This window comes from Anomalospiza imberbis, chromosome 6 (assembly GCF_031753505.1).
Source record: "Anomalospiza imberbis isolate Cuckoo-Finch-1a 21T00152 chromosome 6, ASM3175350v1, whole genome shotgun sequence".
Taxonomy (NCBI): domain Eukaryota; kingdom Metazoa; phylum Chordata; class Aves; order Passeriformes; family Viduidae; genus Anomalospiza; species Anomalospiza imberbis.
The window spans coordinates 39,618,735-39,639,280 of NC_089686.1; the positions used below are offsets into that span (position 1 = coordinate 39,618,735).

At 46.2% G+C, this 20,546-nt stretch overlaps 2 protein-coding genes across 2 annotated transcripts; one reads left to right on the plus strand and one right to left on the minus strand.

Moving 5' to 3' along the window:
• The first annotated feature begins 1,050 nt into the window (after window positions 1-1,050).
• Window positions 1,051-13,033, plus strand: LOC137475850 (transmembrane protein 178B-like). The gene is made up of 4 exons (XM_068193656.1): window positions 1,051-1,933; window positions 8,740-8,853; window positions 10,097-10,234; window positions 11,405-13,033. The coding sequence occupies exons 1-4, from the start codon at window positions 1,066-1,068 to the stop codon at window positions 11,647-11,649; spliced, it is 1,365 nt and encodes a 454-aa protein (XP_068049757.1). The 5' UTR covers window positions 1,051-1,065; the 3' UTR covers window positions 11,650-13,033.
• A 443-nt stretch (window positions 13,034-13,476) lies between these two features.
• Window positions 13,477-20,542, minus strand: PSMC3 (proteasome 26S subunit, ATPase 3). Its single transcript, XM_068193651.1, has 12 exons — window positions 20,210-20,542; window positions 20,047-20,127; window positions 17,168-17,293; window positions 16,316-16,420; window positions 16,160-16,222; window positions 15,571-15,708; window positions 15,301-15,444; window positions 14,928-15,076; window positions 14,335-14,431; window positions 14,041-14,186; window positions 13,816-13,897; window positions 13,477-13,696 (listed from the first exon to the last, which is right to left on the minus strand). Exons 1-12 carry the CDS (start codon window positions 20,534-20,536, stop codon window positions 13,586-13,588), a joined length of 1,569 nt encoding a protein of 522 aa, XP_068049752.1. The 5' UTR covers window positions 20,537-20,542; the 3' UTR covers window positions 13,477-13,585.
• Window positions 20,543-20,546: the final 4 nt, after the last annotated feature.

Here is a 20,546-nt window from a genome sequence, read left to right on the forward strand (position 1 = left end):
TACTCCTGCCCTTAGGACTGTGCTATGAGCCTTTCTCCCTCATCCCTTTTTCCTTCTCAAAAGTAATCAAAATTATCATGAATGAATCAGCTATCTGTTTCACAGGCTCTGGGACAAATGGCTCTGACACAATTGCAGTAGCACAGAAAGGAGAACAGTTAGAGTTTAATTCGTGGGAACTTTCTAAGATGATGGTGTTGCTGAAGCCCCTGTCTTCTGAAACTAGCCTGAGGAGCTCACATGGAGAGTAGGGTGACATAATAGGATTGCAGACTTAGGAAGTGTGAGTATTTGGATCTTTCCAGGAAAAAGCTATTACAATTGAAGGATTTTTCCATGTTAGCTAAAGCAGTGATTGTACTGGAAAATTATTTTTCATTCTTGCTGTGGAAGACTTAATTTAGGTGGCATGTGTAAGAAAATTCTTTTGACAGCAGCCCTTTCAATTTGTCTGCCTTGAAGGCACCAGTGTGCAGCTGCATGGATGGTAATCCCATCTGTCCAGTGCAAACTGCAGAAGAGGATCATGCAGAAATGTGGTTAGAACAAGCTTTAGCTGTGGCTGCTGCGTGTTTCCACCAGGCAGAATGCTCAGGGGAGATAAGCAGTACTTTGTTCTGGGCAGTGTTGCTGGGAGAAGTGCTGGGGAGGGTGTTTAGGTTGTGCTCAGTGTGGCCAAGAGACAAGAAGTGGTGGGGGAAAGGATCAGAATCTCCTACAGTTGAGCATTTGCTCCTGGGAACCAATTAAAATTACTTCTTAAAAAAAAAAAACCCAAAGCTAAGGATTTGAAAATTGGACATTAAATTAGTAGTTTAGGCATAGCATTATCACTAGATCATTTTATATGGAGGCCAGAATTGATGAGATGATGCCCTAACAACTGGCTTTGGGGACTGACTAATAGTGCTGCAGCTGGGGAACAAGTCCTATACAACAAGCAGGATCAGAAGGGATTTTGTGCCCCTATAAATGCTGCGTTTAACTGATGGCTTGGATTTAATCTGCTTCTCATTGCATAAAATAGATGGACATTTTTCAGGCCTTATTTTCCATTAACTTATAATGAAGGTGGAGAAGTCAAAATCCAAAAGTCAACAAATGATGTTGCGGGTGGTGTTTGCATTTCATGTACATTTGAAAAACTGCTGGCTCCCGTGGCCTGAGCAGGGCTGGTCTCTGCCCTTCTGCCCTGGGCAAGCCAGCGGTACGGGCGACTGCCAGGCCAGAGGAGGCCTCGGAAAGGCTCGGAGAGTCCGTTCACCCCTTCCTCCGGTCACCCATCACCCAGCAGGTGCCCGCGGCCACCCCCGCACCGTCTTGGACACGGGCTCCGCCGAGGGGCCCTCGGTGCGCGGAGCAGGAGCCGGACACCGCGGCGGGGGTGGGCTCCGGGACCCCCGTGAGGCCGTGCCCGGGGGATGGCGCGGTACGGGACGCAGCCCGGCGCGGGGGCCGCGGGCCCCGTCCCTTCCGGGGGCGGTGCCGCGGGCGGCGGCCCCAGCCGGGCTGCAGGGAAGCGCCCGCCCCTGCCGCCCCCGGCGCGGTAAGATGGCGGCCGCGGCTCAGGCGCTGAGCGGCACCGGGCTGCTCCTGGCCGCCGCCGCCCTCGCCCTCCTGGCCGTGGCCATCGGCACCGACTCCTGGTACGAGACAGACGCGCGGCGGCACCGCGAGCGCTGCCGCGGCTTCGGCCACAAGCGCAGCGACCCGCCCGGCTCCATGTCGGCGCCCAGCTCGCACCTGCCGCTCCGCGCCCGACCCCCGCGGGCGCTCCTGCCCGGGCGCCCCCCGGCCCCCGCCCCGGCCGCCGCCGCTTCCGCCGCGCTGGACTCGCACTGCGGCCGCCGCTTCAACTCCACCGTCTCGGGGCTCTGGAGGCGCTGCCACCGCGCGGGCTACGAGCCGGACAGCGAGGAGCTCATCCGGAAAGGTGCGGGGGCAGGGGGCGGTGGCGGCCCCGCCGCTGTCCGTGGTGCTGAGCGCGGTGCCGCCGCGGCCGCGCCGGGGCTGCGGACGGGGCGGCGGCTGCCGCTGCTGGGGCGAGACCGGGCCGGCGGGCGGGCGCGGATGGAGCCCGGCGGACCCGTGGCTCACGGTGTCCCTGGCGTGCGGGAAGCGGCGAGCGCGGCCCTGAGCCCATCCCGGGGTCCTGTGCGCCTCCCTCTCGGCTGGAAATGCTGCAGTGCTGGGTGGGACCACGTCCTCAGAGAGCCCCTTCGGGGGCCCAGTGCAGGGCCTGACTCTCGGTGGGCGTCCTCCTAACCCCGACACTTTCTTCTGATTGAGTGCTGAGAAACGTACAGTGTTGTTTATAGCACTGTGATTTTTGCAGCAAGGTGAAAGGGACCTGTTGTTCCCATTCTAGCATGAGGGAGTTCTCATTGCTGCAGTAGATTTCCAGGCTTTCATGGTGGCAGATGTCACTCAGGGCCCCCAGGGTGAAAGGAGAGAAAGCTATGGATCTTTTACTATTGTGGTACATGGTACAACGCCAAGCAAGCCATGAAGTATAAATAAAAGTCCTGCATTTGATGGTACAAATAACGTAGTGGGCTGACCCATGAAGTCAGTGGGTTATGTATGGTTAATGATAAATAACAGGACTTAGTGTTCCAGCAGGTACATATTAGCACAGAGAGAGTAGGAGTTGGGAAAAGTGCTTCCATTGAGGCACAAAATGGAAATGCTATCTTAAGAAAGCAAGAGCAGTTCTTCAGCTTGGCTTCCAACTGTGATGCCAGTCCTGCACAGCAGAGGCTGGATAGACTGGCACTGTGAATCTCAGCTCGTCTTTGTCCCTTCTTTCCAATGCACAGCAGTGACTCTTACTTCTCGAAACTCTAGTGCTGTGTGCTTAGCTTCTTTCTCTCTTTATTCTCCTAGGGTCCATTTTATGTCATTTCATTTTTATTTCCATGCTGAACTTCTTCCACTAAAAGGGAACTCATTAATTTCTTTCTATTAATTGTGGCTGTCATGTAAAATATTTATCTATTTTTTTTTTGCTTCACATCAAGAAAAATACTTTCAGCTCCCACTGAGATTAGCTAAGATGGGGGAACAGGTGGGAAGAATACTAGTCTGGTCCTCAAAACTTCTGTTTCTGAGGTATTTTCCCAACACCACAACAAGTCACATAGAGAGTCTAGAGTCTGCATTCTACATGCAAGCCATTACAGGGTAATGAATGGTCTTTCTCAGTGTTTGATGTGTAAAACTAGAAGGACTCTAAATCCAAAATGTTTTCTGTCTACTTTATTTCCTTTTTTCCCCCAAGCTGTTCTAATAAAAGACCTTGCCTTTCCCTACAAAAAGCATTGCCCCCCTTATATTCTTTGCCTATTAGGTCTGCAGTTGCTACTGTAAAGATTTATGTGTCATCTTATAGAGAGAAATTATTAATAATAGTTATTGTAGAATCAGATCTTTAAATAGATATGACTCTCTTATCCCTTCTCCTGACCTGCTTTACTAGCAGCCTCTCCTTGTTCCCACTGTGTCTGTCTTTTCTCTGACAACTGTGATTAAGCAGCCTTTTCCAACTGATGGTCAGGTGTGGCTGCATCTGAGCTGTTCTCTGAAGCATGAGACCAGATCTGGCGCTTCTGAAAAAGAAAATCAGGTATTTTTCCCCCTGGTGTGACCTGAAGATTGCTCCTGTGCACTGCTGTAAGTCCTGCTTCCTCCTCAATTTGCATTAAGTTTTCAGCTAGCTCTTTGGTGATGTGTGATGCCTTTCTTTATTCCTAGTATTCCTTAATCTAGGTATTTTTATGGTCTTTTAGTGACAGAAGAGTAAATTTTACTTTTTCTCACAGTTCTGTGGTAATTTTGGTTTGGGTTTATATCTCCATTTTTTTCTGGTCTCTCTGGAATAAGATTTCTTTCCTTTCTGCATCTCTCATGAATTCTGAATAAATGACTCAAGTCCATAAATACACTTACCCATATAGATAATTCCATGATTTTCTAGTCCTGTATTTATCTACTGCTATTAATATGAAGCAGTTTCATGGAAACTTGCATACTTGAACATTGTAGGTAATGATGCATGTACAAGCATCCATTTATATATCTAGGATATTAAAAAAAGCAAAATATATTCACTTCATATATTTAAAAGGAAAAAATAGTCAGAAAATGTAGTGCAAAACTGAGAGGTGGGAAATGTTTAAATGTAAGATGGGAATGATATGTGAGATTTTTCTTAAAATGCAAAATGACTATTCTGGAACTGTGAAAAAATACACAGTTTCATTTTAAAAACACAATTAAAAGGCAAAAGAAAGAATTATGTAAAAACTACATGGGGAAAATGGAGATTAGCAAGAAGTAAGAGATAGAAGGCAAAGAACTGAACCATTTGGTGGGGAAACAGAGAGGATCTCTGTGCACATATGGGAGGTTCTCTGAGTGAAAGAACATGAGCACTACACGTCATCTTGTAGAGCCTGTGCTATGTGGATTCCACATTCAATAATTGATGCTACAACAAAAACCATCTGCATGGACTGTTCTTAAGTAGTAAGGTCCTGCAGGGATTCATTGAATCTTGTTTAGGGCGTCTTCTCTACCTATTAGTAGAGTAAAAAAGTGTTGCTTACAAAATGGTGACAGTAGAAGATGATGAATTGGGAAAGATCCATTCTAACAGGCTGCTTTGGATGACTTGGTGGGCTCATTGAAAAACATGCACTTTAACATCTCTAAACTGAAGGAATTAAAAAATAAGAGGTTCATCACTGTTGATAAACCAGGGATTTCATTGCTTTTCAGGCTTGTTCTGAAAAGTCTCTGGGGTGGGAGTGATACATCTCCTATATACTGCAAAGACTTCTTGGTACCACAATGTAGCTGAGAAAGTGAGGAGAACCACTGGATGCTTAAGCAGAGGAACACAACAGTTTGGGGCCATAGTGCGGTCCTTGAGAGAAAACTGTTCAGTCCTGGTGTCTGTACTTCCCATTCTTTCTGACTGATGCTAAGTGGGAAGAGTTACAGGATTGCCTGTGAGGTCTGTAGAGGATCTATTATAGTGGTATGTTTAATAAACGTATCTGTTTGGTCATGGCCCTTGGTAAGTATGTTCTGTCAGTGTGATCTGTAAGAGCTCTTGTGGTATTTTAAAGGAAGGTTGATTCATTTGATCTGGTGGCCCTTGGGTGACACTGTGGACAGAGTGAATGCATGGCTGTGGTGCTCCTTACAACCCTGGGCAGAAATGGGTGGAAAATGCCAGGAAGTTCAATGGCCAATTGGTCCTGGGGCAGGAAGGAGGGGAGGGCCAGGCCTCACATGGTATTTAGTTGTTAACTGGCTGTGGCTGCTCATGGGCAGGAGAGGGTCTCTCCCAGCTGTGTGAGAGTTGAACTGCTCTGATACTGGGCCATGTAGCAGAATTGAAAATGAACCCCTCCATTTCTTCATAAACCTCTGGCACATTGTATAAAGAAAACCCGCATGTCTCAAAGTTGGAGACAAAAACTAAACTGAAAATGAGGGTGCGCTAAGCCCAGGATTACAGACTGAATGTATCACAGCAGGATTGGTGTTTCCATGTTTCTGGTAGTTTAGGAACAAGGGGCCTGTGCTCTGCCTGGGTATCTGGCTAGTCTAGCAAGTATCCTCTGACCTTTCCCATCTTTCATCTTCAATTATGAGAAAGGACTCGTCCAGAGACACTCATATGTACTCTTCCAAGGGCTGTGTGAGTTCCAAGGGGAACCTGTCTGCAGTTGCAGTCCTGAGGGGTAAAAAAAACCATGTTGAGGACAAGGTGTTAGAAACAATGTTGGCTGTGAGAAGGCACAGGAATGTAGCTGGGCCATGAAAGTGTCAGTGTGACACTGCTGGATGCTGTTCATGTTTATTTTTTAATCAAGAAAATTGTACATGCAGTGTGACTCTCACAGTGTTCTCTTAAAGCCCTTAGAAATGCTGGCATCAGGCTGTCCATCTAACCTTTTTCTTGGATGTGTGCTTTATGGTTAGCTAATGACCTGGAGGAGAAGGAGGCACCTGCCTCCTTCTGTCCTGTATTCCCAAGGTACTCGTGTGCCAAAACAGACAACACACACTTGTTGTTCACCACATGACTCTGTTCTATTCAAGCCCTTGCCTGAAGGCAAAAGTTTTAATTTTGGCAGGCTTTCTTATGGTGCTTATTTGAGTGTGTTGTAAACAAAAAGGAAATCACTTTGCTAGCAGGTTTCTGAAATGGAGGGCAGGATGCTGTCCCTATTTTTATAGACTGCGATTTCAGGTATGTAAGGCTCAGGTCCAAGGACTTAATGGAGTACCTTTAAAACACCTTTTACTTAACAATAACTTTGGGACTGCAGACCTGATTTTGATTTTTACTTTTTTTTCTTGAGTACTTGAACAAGGTGTTATATGACTTTAAATACAGTCCTGTGGAGTACCTGGCCATATTTGAGTGCATGGCATCTCTGCAAGTGAGACCTAGAGAGTCACTCAAAAAATGGGAAACACAGACTAGTGATGGCAAATGCAAAATCAAGGTTCTGAAGGTTGCCTGAGTGCGTGTTAAAATTTCCTGGGAGGAAGTGGCTTTGGTATTCAGCTGAGATCACACTCAGTGCTTCTTCAGGTCCCTGACTCTCTTGCCTGCCTATTTCAACTTTTCTAGAAGATCTGCAGAGAGAGGCCTCCCTTGTTTTGCCTATAGTGGCTCACATTAGAGTGGGTCCAGCCTGTGCTCTTGGGAAAATGGAATCTTGTTGGAAAAATGACTTGTGCTGTTGTAATCAAAGGCTGCTACCAAGCTTATGGATTAGAGGTCAGCACTGAGCAAAAGCCCTGAAATCTGTGCACTCCTGAGGTTTTTTTTTTAATATAATTGTATGTGCTAACTATATAGAATTAGCACTTTGAATTCTGGGGAAGAAGGAAGAAAGGATAAGGAGTACAGTTTTTAAACCAGAGGCAGAATTAATTGATATCCAAAAATTTCTAAATAACCAGTTTTGTATGGGAAGGTGGAGAGATTTTAGTTTTAGTTTACATGTTAAACTCTTGGAATAATAAAGAGCGAATATTTTTCTTAGTGATGTCTTAGCTGAGAAGTACATAGCTTTGATCATAAGGGATGTGTGTCTCTAGTCTTTGCTTTTTCTTTAATGAGTTATAAAAATAGTAATCCTTGCTCTTCTTTAAAATGCTGCTTCATATGTACTACTTTTATGATCAGGAAATGTAAGTGCATAAATCATACTTTTAATGAATGCAGTGCATTATAATCTGAAATCTGATGTCATTTGTTTGTTCTATATACATATTTCTCAACAACACATGCAAATCGTGTCCACATTGAAATTGAGTTCAGTCAGCAGTCACAGGTGAAATTTGATTAGATACTGTGATGTGTTGCACATGGCCTAAGTTCTTAGCTCAGATGCATGCAGCCTTTGCAAATGAACTGGCACCTCTGACACTGGGTTGTCGTGCTGATCATTGGCTCAGGTGGCTCCACAGCCTTGTTCTGAGGTAAGTGCGAGGAGGGAGCACTGCTCAGCAGGAGAGGGCCACTGGATGCAGGTGAAGGGCAGCACCTCTGTGTACTGTGTGCAGCTGGAAGTGCTCTGTGGTGCTGGGGAAGCAGCAGGGTGCTACAGCAAGGGAAGGGGTGGTGGGAAGCACAGCTGAGAATTGAAGCCCGCTTGAAATGGGAGGAAATTCAGATCACCTTTCCCTCCCTGGCCTGATGGCTGGAATTGCCTGGGCCTCTCATATGCAGCTTCTGATCTTGTGAAATGGGGGCTTTCTCTTTGCAGGTCCTTGCAGAAACCAGGTCAGTACAGTCCCAGTGAACATTGTTGGAGAACAAAATCAAGTTTCTCATTGCTGTGGGAGCCACAGAAAGCTCAGTTCTTCTGCTGGGTTTTCTAGTGTCTTTTGCAAAGCTGATCACTGAATCTGCAGCTCCCTGCTAGTGATTATTTACCAGCTTAATTAGCTCACTGGCCAGTTGATTGTTTTTGAATGGTTCTTCTGCTCCAACATTCAAATAGCAGTAATGGCCCTCTAGCCAGTGTTTAAGAGGAACTTTTTCTACTGTTTAGCTCTTTTACCTTTCTGGTTGCTCTCTTCTACTCCACCATCCATGTTTATTCACCCTCAATTTCTAAATTAAAAATCCATTTCAAGAAGAGCATGCTTATAAGTTCACATTTACATCTGGGGTACACTTTTCTTTAAGCTATAATGGAAACATAGTATTCTACCTGGATACTACTGTTAATTGAAAGTAAAGCAAAGAGCGAATGACTATTAGAGTGAATTCAAAAGGTTCTCCTACGCAGTTCACTTTCCAGCATTCATTCAAAATTTTCAAAGTGTTACAATTCTGTCTTCTTAGAGATGAAGCGGTCCTGTTGGTGCTTGGCCACGTTCTTGTCTCCTTAGACATCCCAAAAAAGATCATAGCTGTTCCTCTAGAAAGCTTTTAGAGATGTTTTTCCTGACTGTCATTGCTGTTTAACTTCAGCTGTTGCTTCTTGGAGAGAGCACCTGGCTCCTGCTTTGCTGGTGTTTCTTTGTAGGTTCTCTCCCCTCCTGATCCCAAAGCCTTTGAAGTAAACAGCTCTTTTTTGGCTACATTTGCCCTGTTACTGAGCGAAGGCTTCCCCTGTGCGAGCTCTGCTGGCCTAGCCAAGCCAGCAGCAAGTGCAAGGCTAGAGGGGTTTCATGCTGTTTCACACTGATGTCTCTTTACAGGAGTTATTCAGCGCTGCACTGCTGTGAAGTACCACTACACCTCCAGCTCTCTGCCTCGCAACTTACCCATCAACATCACCAACACCATCCGGCAGGATGAGTGGCACGCGCTCCGTAAGTAGCCCACAGCAGGGCTCAGGAACTTTTGGATCACTAAATACCTTAATGCAATGCCAGCTGAGAGCTGGGGATCACCTCATCTAAGCATTGCACTGGGCTCTAAGCATAGATACAGATTGAAGTGAGGAAATGCAAGCAGCCAGCTGTATGTTTGGAAGGGGACATGGGATTTGGAGGGACTTAAAGCTGGGAATTCAGGAACACAGATGTGTGTAGTGAATTGCAAGGTGTCATCACATTCTGGATCTGGGCACAGACAGTTCCTAGCTGGCTTACAGCAAAGGTGCTGCATCACTGTATAGATCTGTTGCAAATTTCTGTGTGCACGCCAGTGACCCGATGCAACCCCCTGGTGACTAGTTCTTTTAGGGAACATCTCAGTTTGTCTTTGCACCAGCACCTGGCCCACAAGCTGCCTCATTCCCAAGTCCTTCCCACACAGATAACTGACCTGTAGCCTGTGACTGAGAATGATTTAATCAGTTTTTTTCTGCTCCTGATTCTCTCTGGTTTTTTGTTCTATTGCTCACATAATTCAAGATAGACTCTGTCATGTGAGAGTCAGTGCCAAGGAAATCCTAGTTCAACTGGAGACTGAACTAGGAGGAGACAAGAACAGCAATTTTACTATGGATAGCAAAGTGCTGTTCATGACACTGGTACCCAGGCTTTTTTTTAGAGCTTGTTACTGGAGTTGTTCTCATAATACTGTATTGATCTGCTGTCTGCTTCTGTCCTCCCACTATTCCTCTTTTCAGTTCACACTATGTGCCTCCGGTGCACTAATCCTTTAGTCCTCTCCAGTGTCCCCTCTTTCTTCTTTTGTTACTATTTTCAGCAGAAAATTTTCTCCCCCAACAAACTCTATCCTAAAGAAAGAAAGATGCCACACCAAAAATTACAAAAAAAGAAAAAAAAGTCCTTGCCGTACTAACATGTGTTTGTGATGCACCCCTTCTGTCCCATGCTGGGGAGTATTTGGCTGGTACTTTGGATCAGAACAGAAATGCCCTCCAGTTGGACAGTGGCCAGCACAATGGAGCCATTTTAGATGGATTCCTTTAGTTTCAGTGTAACGGGCAAACTATCTACCTCAAAGAAGCTATGGGAAGAGCAGTCCATGGTTGAAGTATAAACTTTAGAACCAGTAAATCCACACCTGGCCTCTGCACTGGCTGTTCTCTCTAGGTACTGCCATCTTCATGTCTTTTGTCTCGCTTTTCTCCTTTTCCTTCAGATCTGCGCAGGATGACAGCTGGCTTCATTGGCATGGCGGTCTCCATCATCCTGTTTGGGTGGATCATTGGTGTGCTGGGCTGCTGCAAACAGCAGGAGCTCATGCAGTACGTGGCTGGGCTGCTCTTCCTAATGGGAGGTGAGAGCCTTTCACTTCTGCTCTTCAAGGCACCACATTCAGTATTGCTGCCTTGTACAAGTAAAAGTAACGTCAGCCCACAACAACTCCATGAAGCAGTTACTTAGTGCAGCAAGCTGTCAGCACAGTGCAGTTACTACTTCCAGCACTGGGCAGGACCTGTGCTTGTGTGGGTACTGCATGTTTCCCTGTAGCCCCTAATGTGTGTGTATGAGCCTTCTGCTCTAGAGAGCTGGTGTGTAGCCACAGGGACCATATGCACAGTGAGCACAGTCCTCTGGCTTGCTCCAAGTGTGCAGCCTGTGGCTCCTGTCAGACACCTCAGCCCAGCTTTCCTTAGGAATCATAACAAAAAAACAAACAAACATAACAAAATAAGTTAATGTGGAGCACCTTTCTGATACTCAGAGATGCTTAGGTCTTCATGTAATGATGAAGTCCAAACCAGCCAAGCCTGGGAGACATTGGCCCAGTGATAAGGATGTGAGCCCCATGCCTGCCAGAGGTGTTACATCTGTTTGACCTGGGTGGGAGCAGACTTTCTGTATGGCCAAAGGTTTTTCTGAACTTTGATTTTTCAACCTGAAATGGCAGGATAGACCTAGAGTCTAGTGTACTAGTGTATATTAAACATACTAGAGTGCCTTGTGTCTTCTTAGGCTTTTTTATCCTCCATATAGTGTTCAGTGAATGTGTAGCACATGACAAAAATCTGGGCACGCTTTGTAGGCCTAGGGTACAGCTGGCAGAAGTGTGGGTGTTCCTAGTGGAAACCAAAAAGTGCTGCACTTTGCAGCCCTGGGATTCAGTGAGCTAATTACCTTTCATAGGAGAAACTGCCCAAGTACTGTCTGGAACCTGATGACATTAGACACTGGAAATAGTCTCAGGAGAATCAAAGGATGATGAACTATGACTGAGTTCAAAATTGCAATGAAAGGTGCTAAGATAGTACTGGTTATTTGTGAAGCAAGGTATCCTGTAGTCCTACATATTTTCCCTTTTTTTTTTTATTCTGCCTTATAAAGAGAATGGCTGGTAGGACTGCAGAAAAAAACCCAGGGGTAATTCTTGATTTTTAAAATTCATGACTTTGAAAATACTGAGGGAAAAAAACAGAGCATAATTAACCTGAGGGCAGTGTAGAACCCTCTTGCTTTTCTCCTGCAGGTACTTGCTGTATCATCTCACTCTGCACATGCGTAGCTGGGATCAATTTTGAGTTATCCCGCTATCCTCGCTACGTCTATGGGCTGCCAGAGGACATCAGTCATGGCTATGGCTGGTCCATGTTCTGTGCCTGGGGGGGCTTGGGCCTCACCCTGCTGGCTGGGTTCCTCTGCACATTGGCCCCATCACTCAACACCTCCCGGGCATCCATACAAAAACCCAGACAAGAAAATGGGGCTGTGTGACCCCAGAGAGAGTGAGGAGAGACTCTGGAAAGCGCAGCCTGGGCAGAGCTGTGGGTTAACACCAGGAAGAGGTGGCATGTCAGCCTGTGGAGAGCAGTGCCAGAGCTGTTGAAATGCCAGCCCATGGGACGCTGCTGCAGCCTCCAGTCGCAGACACGGACATTGCAAGTAACTCCAGGTTTGAATTATTGGCAACTTGATCATTGATGGTTTAAGGGGGACAGTTCTTTCAATTTGTTTTTCTTCTGTTTACAAGGGATTAAGTCCAAGATTGTGTCTTTTTTTGTGCTGTTTTTTGAACTGTACCTCCATGGTCCTGTTATTGTCCAGTTGTAAGGGATGTTTACGCACCAACTCTATTGCTGCAGGTCTGTGTAATTCAGACCCAATTTAGGGCAAGGAGCTAAGTGAAGTTGGCTTGAACACTTTTGCAACAGGCATGTCTAGTGTTGGCTCAGGCCATCCTTTCCCAAAAGAACCTTGATCTAAGCCGAGGTTTAGGCCAAAGAATTAGCCCGTTCTTAGTATTAATTTATTTAAATCAGAAACCTGTGCTATTCCATGCTGTGGATTCAGCTATTTACTCACTACTCAAACTGTTTCCAAAAGGAGCTAGCTGTAACTGAACAGCAAGACTCCAAGAAAACTCTTATGGACTCTGGGAAAGCAGAGGAAAGTTTTTCTCAGCTTCTTACACAGTGAAGGTTACTTATTTGGCTAACTAACATGGGGAGATGTATGCAACATGCAGCTTTTAACTATTCCACCAGAGGTACATGTTCCAAAATGTGTCATAGTTTGAGCTGCCAGGATCAACTTTCACTTCTGAACTAACTTCTGGGTGCAACTCCTGTTCTGTGAAAGGAGATGAGTAATTCTCCCTCAGCTCAAATAACAGTACTGCTAAAATAGCAGATGTACAGCCCCCTCTAATATTAGTGTCCAAAGGAACCACAGTGTATTTTCCTCAGGAATGTGTGGCTTCTGCCCCTTCCAATGTCAAATGCCCTGAGCGCAGCGTGTCAAGAACACGCGTGTTCTGCTGGAACAAGATCCCTCTCCAAAATGAGCACTAAGGACCTTGGTACCAGCACAAGTACTAGGGCTAACTCAGGAACATCAGCCAAAGTACTTTGGAGTGCATTTTTCTTTCATCCATCTATTATTTATTTCCTTCTCACATCCCTGCCCCTCTCCCAAGCGTCCAAAAACCGCACAGGTAAAGATGAGATGGCCAGCATTTGGAGATGTTTACATTGTATTTAAAATACAATACAGTGGCATGTAAGATACTTAATGCTAAAGTCAGTGTATTTATGAAAAGTGTAATTTTTAAATGGAAGTTGTAATTCTCAACTGGCATTAAAAGTACTGAAAGACTTGCTCAGTGGATGAAACCTCAAATTCTTTATGACTAATGACCTGACTGATTCCCCAGAGAGCTCACATACACATACCAGCAACAGTGTTAAAGCTTCAAGAGTTAAGTTCAAGTGACAAAGTTAAAACATCATTCATGTGTGAATTATGTTCACCCTTGCATAGTGAGTGTTCAAAAGTTTTAAACTGTAACCAGGCTGTTCACTGGCTGCACAGGCAAGAACCAGGGATGCTGTCTGAGCTGCAGGTCAGCAATGTCACAGTACACTTACTGCAGTATAGCCTCTTGGTCCTTATGAGGAAGTATCAGAACAGGGTTTAATCCAATTCTGGCTGGAGGAGGGTCCAAAGGCAGCATGGTGGGCACAGTGGACAGGAGGCTTTTAGCATCCCTTTACACAGCTGTAGAACCACCGAGCAAGGGCGACAGCCCCAACACACCGCAGATTTGTTTTTAAAGGGAAAAAATGCTTTATTTTTTCCAGACAGAAAGTAAGTGATACAGTCCAGTCTATTCCTGTCCTCTGCCAAGGCCACAACCTTGACTGGGCAGGGATCAGGCATAGTACTGCAGATTGGCTTTTTTCTTTGCTTGAACCTCCAAGATTCCTTCCATGTAGTCCTCGTGGGTGAGCTCTGTAGCTCCACGGCGGAGGGCAATCATCCCCTGCCCAATGAGACGGTATTTAGAGGGAATGTGAGCACCACACCAGTTCCAAATAACTGTTCCATTCTAGCTTTCACATTTCCCTCCCATCAGTGCTATTCCTATGGAGGAATACTTACCGCTTCGACACACACAGCCTTGCACTGGGCTCCATTGAAATCATCTGTGCAGCGAGCCAGTTCCTCGTAGTTCACGTCAGGGCTGATACGAACAAATGGGAAAAAAAGTCTGAGAACACGTACCAAATAAAAAAAGCAATGTAGGGAGTTTCCTCAGCCCCACAGTGAGCCCCCAACAAGTGACTGCCAACCACTTCTCAGCCCTGAGGTACCAGAAGGCCATACCTGACATTCATTTTGCGTGAATGAATCTGCATAATTCTGGCTCTGGCCTCTTCATTAGGCATTGGGAACTCAATCTTCCGATCTAATCGCCCGGAGCGGAGCAAAGCTGGGTCCAAGATATCAACCCGGTTGGTTGCAGCAATCACCTAAGCAGAAGTAGGATCATCAGTGTGAAGCACCTGGAAGACAGGCCTCTTCTCCCCAAAGATTCACCAAGCTTCTTTCCTGGACATTGTTTTCCATCCCCTGCTAGAGTGCCCTGGACCTCAGCAGCACTCCCTGACAGCTCCCAACCTTGACTTGTGTGTTGGGCTGAAAACCATCAAGTTGATTAAGCAGCTCCAGCATAGTCCTCTGCACCTCCCGGTCACCGGCCTTCTCACTATCAAACCTGAAGGGAAAAGAGTAAAACTATCAGTATGAACCTGATCACCCTCTGTCCCTATGTTTTTAATCACATCAAAACACGGAATGACTGCAGTTCATGCTCCTTGGCTGAGGTGTTCCAAATTTTTCCTTGAAACTATGGTCCCACCATGATGATGCAACTAGAATAAGCGTCAGCAGCAGCTAAGACTTATTTAGTCCTTACAGCTGAATGGGGCTTATGTTGTCCAGGCCCATGTGGTAAATGAGGGTGAACATCTCCAGGTGCCTGCTGCAGTGATCAGAAAACAGTTTTATACAGCAGGAGGCTATCAGACAGATCCCAAGTATGACAAACTTTGCTCCTGAGCCCAAGGATTGTGGCAACTGCTATCCATCTGTGACTATGTTCACACTCTCTTTCTGAGTAAGCCATGCTTTAAAAGGCTCTGCTTATGTACACAGGCAAAGGAGGCTGCTAGGCAGTTCCCAAGAACTTTACAGCACGGACTACAGCTCACCTTTTAGTGCCAATGGCATCCAGTTCATCAATAAAGATGATGGAAGGAGCTTTTTCCTTTGCGAGAGCAAAAGCATCACGTACCAGCTTTGCTCCATCGCCAATGAACATCTGCACAAGTTGTGGACCTGCCAGCTTCAGGAACGTGGCCTGGGAAGTGAAAGAGAATCAATCCTAGGCCTCATTTCACAATAGGGTCACTTCTGAGTACTATAAGAAGCCCTTAATTAAAACAAGCAAGCAAGCAAATAGACAAGAAAATCCCAGCCTTTGTAACACCAATTTGTGTGTATGACCTTCTTCCCCTGGGGGTGTTCTTACTCTTTGTCAGGTACTATTCTACAGCAGCACACACTTTCACAGGTTCCTTTTACCTTGGTCTGGGCAGCACATGCTCGAGCTAAAAGTGTCTTCCCTGTTCCTGGAGGCCCATACATAAGGACTCCTTTGGGTGGCTGTATACCCAAATTTTCAAATTTCTCCTTATGATTCATCGGCAGGACAATGGCCTCCACGAGCTACAACAAAAGAAAAATATTAATACATAAACCCATTCTTCTCCACAGATCCAGGCTGTCTGCTTTTGAGTTGAAGTTCAAAGATGCTGTCCACAGTCACACCAGAAACTATACACAAAGTATCACCTCTTGGATTTGTTTATCCAGCCCCCCGATGTCACTGTACTGCTCGGTGGGCCTCTCATCCACCTCCATGGCCTTCACCCGTGAATCATACTCAGTAGGCAGAGTCTCCAGGATCAAGTAAGAGTCTTTGTTCACCCCCTGTAAACACAAGTCCTTTGCTTTTAATTGGTTCCCTCAGATAGCACTTAATAAACATGCAATCAAAACTGATTTACTAGACCTCAAGGTTGCAGGAATAACCAGCTTTGACACTGGCATTTATCAAACCCCCCCGCTTGGCAGAGTGGGCAATGTCACAGTCACATTTTAAATGAGTGGTCCAGTTTATTTACAATAAAAAGACAGGGTTTAAAAAACTTACTAAGTGGTCTCTAAACTTTCAGCATCTAATGTATGTATAAAAGACACACAGCCCAAATTGCTTTTCTTTACTACAAATCTAACTGAGCCCATAATACCTGTCTATGAAAATTTTAGTAGAGGAATGGTCTTGGGGAAATCTGGACAGATTTGTCTTCTTTCTTAAAGGCAAGACATGCACAATTTTCTGGCCACCATCATATCCAGCTATCACAATAGAATCACTCACCACCAGATCTCCAGGCTTCAACTTCTCAGCATCAACCAACCCAATAACAGGCAGGAAATATGTCTGTAAAAAGAAATCAGAGTGAGCAAACCCAGATGTACCAGGAGAAGATCCTTTGCATCATTCCTCACATCTGGTTGGGCACATGGGTCTTACCTGACGTGTAGAGGTCTTGATCACAGCACACTTGCCCTTTCTCTGGGAATCCAAGTCAATGTTTGCTCCATCCTCCTCCTGGTCATTTGGGTCAACATCCAGCAGCTGAAAACCAGAGTGAAAGAGTTCATAACAATGTAACCAGGCTAGCAGGATGACCCCAGAGGGGGTTAATGCTTCTAACATACATGCACTGGAAGAAATAAAACTTTCCATCATCCATCAGCAGTAGAATCCTGAAAGCATTAAAGCTCTCCTGTAAAAACTGATTTCTTCCTTTCCTTATGAAGCAGCACGCAATAGTGCATAGAAAGACATTACAAAATTCAGAACAAAGTAGCAGCTAATGGCACTGATTCCTTCTCCCATACAGCAGCTCACATTAAGGCTTAAGCTCATTAAATTTTAAAGGAGTAGTACAAAGCAATCCCATTTTTAATAGCAAACTATCAGCATTCTTTTTCCTATAATCAGAATTGCTGAATTGCAAAAAGAATGTGATGGAGTAACAGAGCCACGGCTTTTCATTCGCTGTTTCACAGGTTCCAGAGAGCATGTGTCCAATTTCAGATGCTCAAGTTTATGCTCAGAAGGGCTGTGCCACCCTCTGATGCTTGTCAAGTACAGATGAACAGTACCCAAAGCCTAAGGAACGACCCAGAGAACAAGTGGGCAAGAGACGTGCACTTCCAGGTCACAAATAAAACCAACAGAAAAACCTGAAAGTCCTGGCTCTGGCAGCATTGGTAGTCTGAGAGTACTCCATCCAGGTCTTGAATCCCTGATGAGTTCCCTGCCACAATAAATTGCACACACTTCTCATATCACTACGTAAAAGCTCACCACCCTCACCTCAATAACATTGGAGACAAGGTATGGCAGGGTTTTGTTCACTTTGATCTTTTCACTGTTTTCTTTGATCTTGTCTTTCATGGCCTGAAGCTCGTGGGTAACTCTCAGTACCTCACTCTTCATGATCTGCAATTGGAACACAGAAGAAAGAAAAAGGAATAGTGTCAGAAAACTTAGGAAAGATAAAAGTAATAGATTGTTCCAAAAGCAAACAGTTACAGAAATCTAAGTCTGAGGAATAAAAGGAAATGTAATATTAAAAAAAAAAGCAAAGCTAGCGGATTAGCCAAAATTTGTTAGGAATTGAGGCTACACAGTCCATTCTGAACTCTAACTAATCAATAACCCCAAATAATTTCTTCCCAGTGTCACTTGGTAGCCTCAGCCTAATCAGTGCAACAGCTTACAGGGTTGCAATGTAACCTACATAACAGTATGAGCCAGATACGGCAACTGTGGTTTGGTTTGGATGTGATCTTTTAATATACACAGATACACAAGTACACATATACACACCTATTTTAGTTATGTTTTGCAAGGTGGTTGGAACTAGATGATCTTTAAGGTCATTTGCAACCCAAACCATTCTATGATTCAGCCTGGAGAAGAGAGGGCTCCAGGAAGACCTCATGGTGGCCCTTCTGTATTTAAAGCTGTCTTGTAAGAAAGATGGGGACAGACTTTTAGTAAGACCTGTTGCAACAGGACAAGGGGTATGGGTTTTAAACTTCAAAAGGGTAAATTTACACTAGATATAAGAAATTTTACAATAACAACAGCAAAACACTGCAACAGGTTGCCCAGAAACATGGTGGATGCCTCATCTCTGAAAAACATTCAAGACCAGGTTGGACAGGGCTCTGAGCAACCTGGTCTAGTTAAAGACATCCCTGCTTATGGCAGGAGTTGGCCTTTAAAGGTCCCTTCCAAACCAAACTATTCTATGACTCTATGATCGTACTAACTGTAAGGAAAAAAAATCCTCTAAGAAAGAAAAGTTCTGTACTCCCCATCCAACAGTGAGTACATTTAAACCCAACACAGATGTCTGCAGTGCTGTCTGGCTGACACTGACAGGCCTTTTCCTCCCCTTCCTGTTAGTCACACAGTGTGCAAATACACACTTTGTGATCCCCACTGAAGTGACTGGAACACCAAGAGATCTCAGGAGACCTGGTCACACCTGAACTGGGTGTGTGATTCTGTTCAATGGGGAAATCCACTCTTCACTAAGAAACTATCTTTTAAAAAGTCTTTATGCCTAAGCATAATACTGTGCTGTAACACATTCACAGGACAGAACTGTTCCAGGAGCCAATACAGAATCTGTTAAAATAAAAATTAAAAAAACTTAATAAATTTGATTTAATAAAACAGCCTAGAAAACATTCAAGGAAAACTGCATGAAGGGAGGGTTCTGACAAACATTTTGCAATTATAATGCTCTTACTATAAAATGAAGAAGGCTACTTCTACTCCTTACTGTATTCTGCAATTTAAAAATAAGGCACGTATTTACCTTTACTGTCTTTAAAGAATAATAAAGTGCATTAGTAAGTTAGAATTACTTGTGGAGCCTGAAGCAGTATAGGATGAAGCAACTTTGTAGCATTTATGAAATATTTTATCTCAATACTGCTAACACTGGGCAGCAAACATTCTAAATTTGTAAGTGCTCTTTTATGCAAAACATGTCTATGTCAAGACAGGTCTATCTGTTTAACATCTTCATGAATGAACAAGCAAGAGGATGGAATGTTTTCTCATCGTGTTTGCAGATGACACCAAATTGGAGGCCATAGTTTCTGTGTTCAAAGGCAGAGCTGCCACACAGAAACCTTACGAAAAACAAGGACACATGTGAAGCCCCGCAGCAGGGAGGGAAGTGCACCTTGCAGCGACACATGCTGGTGACTGTCTGGCTGATGAACGGACCTGGGGGTCTCCATAAGACAATAAAATGAACAGGAGCCAGCAGTATGTCCTGACAGGAAGGGTGGCAAACAGCATCCTGGGCTCTACTATCAGGACTGCAGGCAGTAGATGGAGAGAAGTGTTCAGTCCCCTTTATTCGATCCTACCTAGAGCACTCAGTCTAGTTTTGGTGTCCCCCCCCATACAGCAAAGACATGGATAAACTGGACTGAGTTCATCATAGGGCTACCAAGATGGCTGGGGGCCGGAGCATGGGCCCTCCTGAGGGAGGTGGGTTTGTTCAGCTAGAGAACAGAACAGCTGGGGAAGGAGGTATCAAAGAGACTGAACCAGACAATTCACAGGAGTACACAATGGGCAGATGAAATAACAAAGACTGAAACAGGTGCGGCTCAGACTGTAGCAAAGCAAATCTTTATCCTCACGAGGTCTGTCAAGCAGCAGCACTGAACACCCTGCGAAGCAGTGCAGTATGTGTCTTTAAAGGTTCTCAAGCTCCAACCTGATGAAGCCCTCAGTAGCTTTATCAGTGTTTATCAGGGTTATGGCTGACCCTACTTTGAGAAGTAGTTTGACCTGGAGGTCTGCTCAAATCCCTTCCAACCTGAATTATCCAAAGATCCTACCTGACTGAGGCCACAGAACAGACTTCCCCCTCCCCTCTGCCTACCAGGCAGGGAGGGCCTGTGTAACTTTAGCTAAAGCATCCATGGCCGCGTCGAACAGCCGCCCCCTCAGCTTCCTCGGGTCGATGCTCTTCCAATGATTCCTCCCTTCCTTCGTGGTTCAGTACTCCTCAATCTGCTGTTTAACTGTGTTCAATTTTTTGCTGTCCCCGTGGCTGTGCTACCCCGCCCGCCGCGAACAACAGCAGCACAGAGCTCCCCGGGGGGGCGGCCCGGCCCGGCTCCGCTCCCCGGCCCGGCGCGGCCCCCGGCCGCTACCTTGATCTCGCTGTCGAGGAGGCGGGTGCGCTGCACGATCTCCTCCGTGGACATCTTCAGCACCTCCTCGCCGACGCCGTCCTGCGGGGCACAACGGCAGCGTTACCTTCAGCCTAGCCCGCGGCTCGCCCCGGCCCCGCCGCCCCCGGTCCCGCTCCCTCACCTCCGACTCATCCCACACCGACGCCATCTTTCCGCCGGCCCGCGGGAGCGCGCACGGCGCGGCGGCTTCGGGGCGGCAGATTCCGCACTGCGGCTCCCGGCGGCGCAAGGCGGGGGCAGCGCCACGGGCGGGACGTGCGGCCCGGGGGTTCCGCGCACGCTCCTCTCCCCCGGCGCTGCCGCCGCTGCCCCGATCGCGGCCCCCGCCGCCCGCGGCCGTGCCGAATCTGCCGGCGGGGCGGGGAGCGGCCGGCGGGTCACGTGCCGCCCCAAACCTGCTGAGTGATGGCGGCGGCGCCATGGCGGGGCGGGGCGCGGGCGGCGCCATGGCGGGGCGG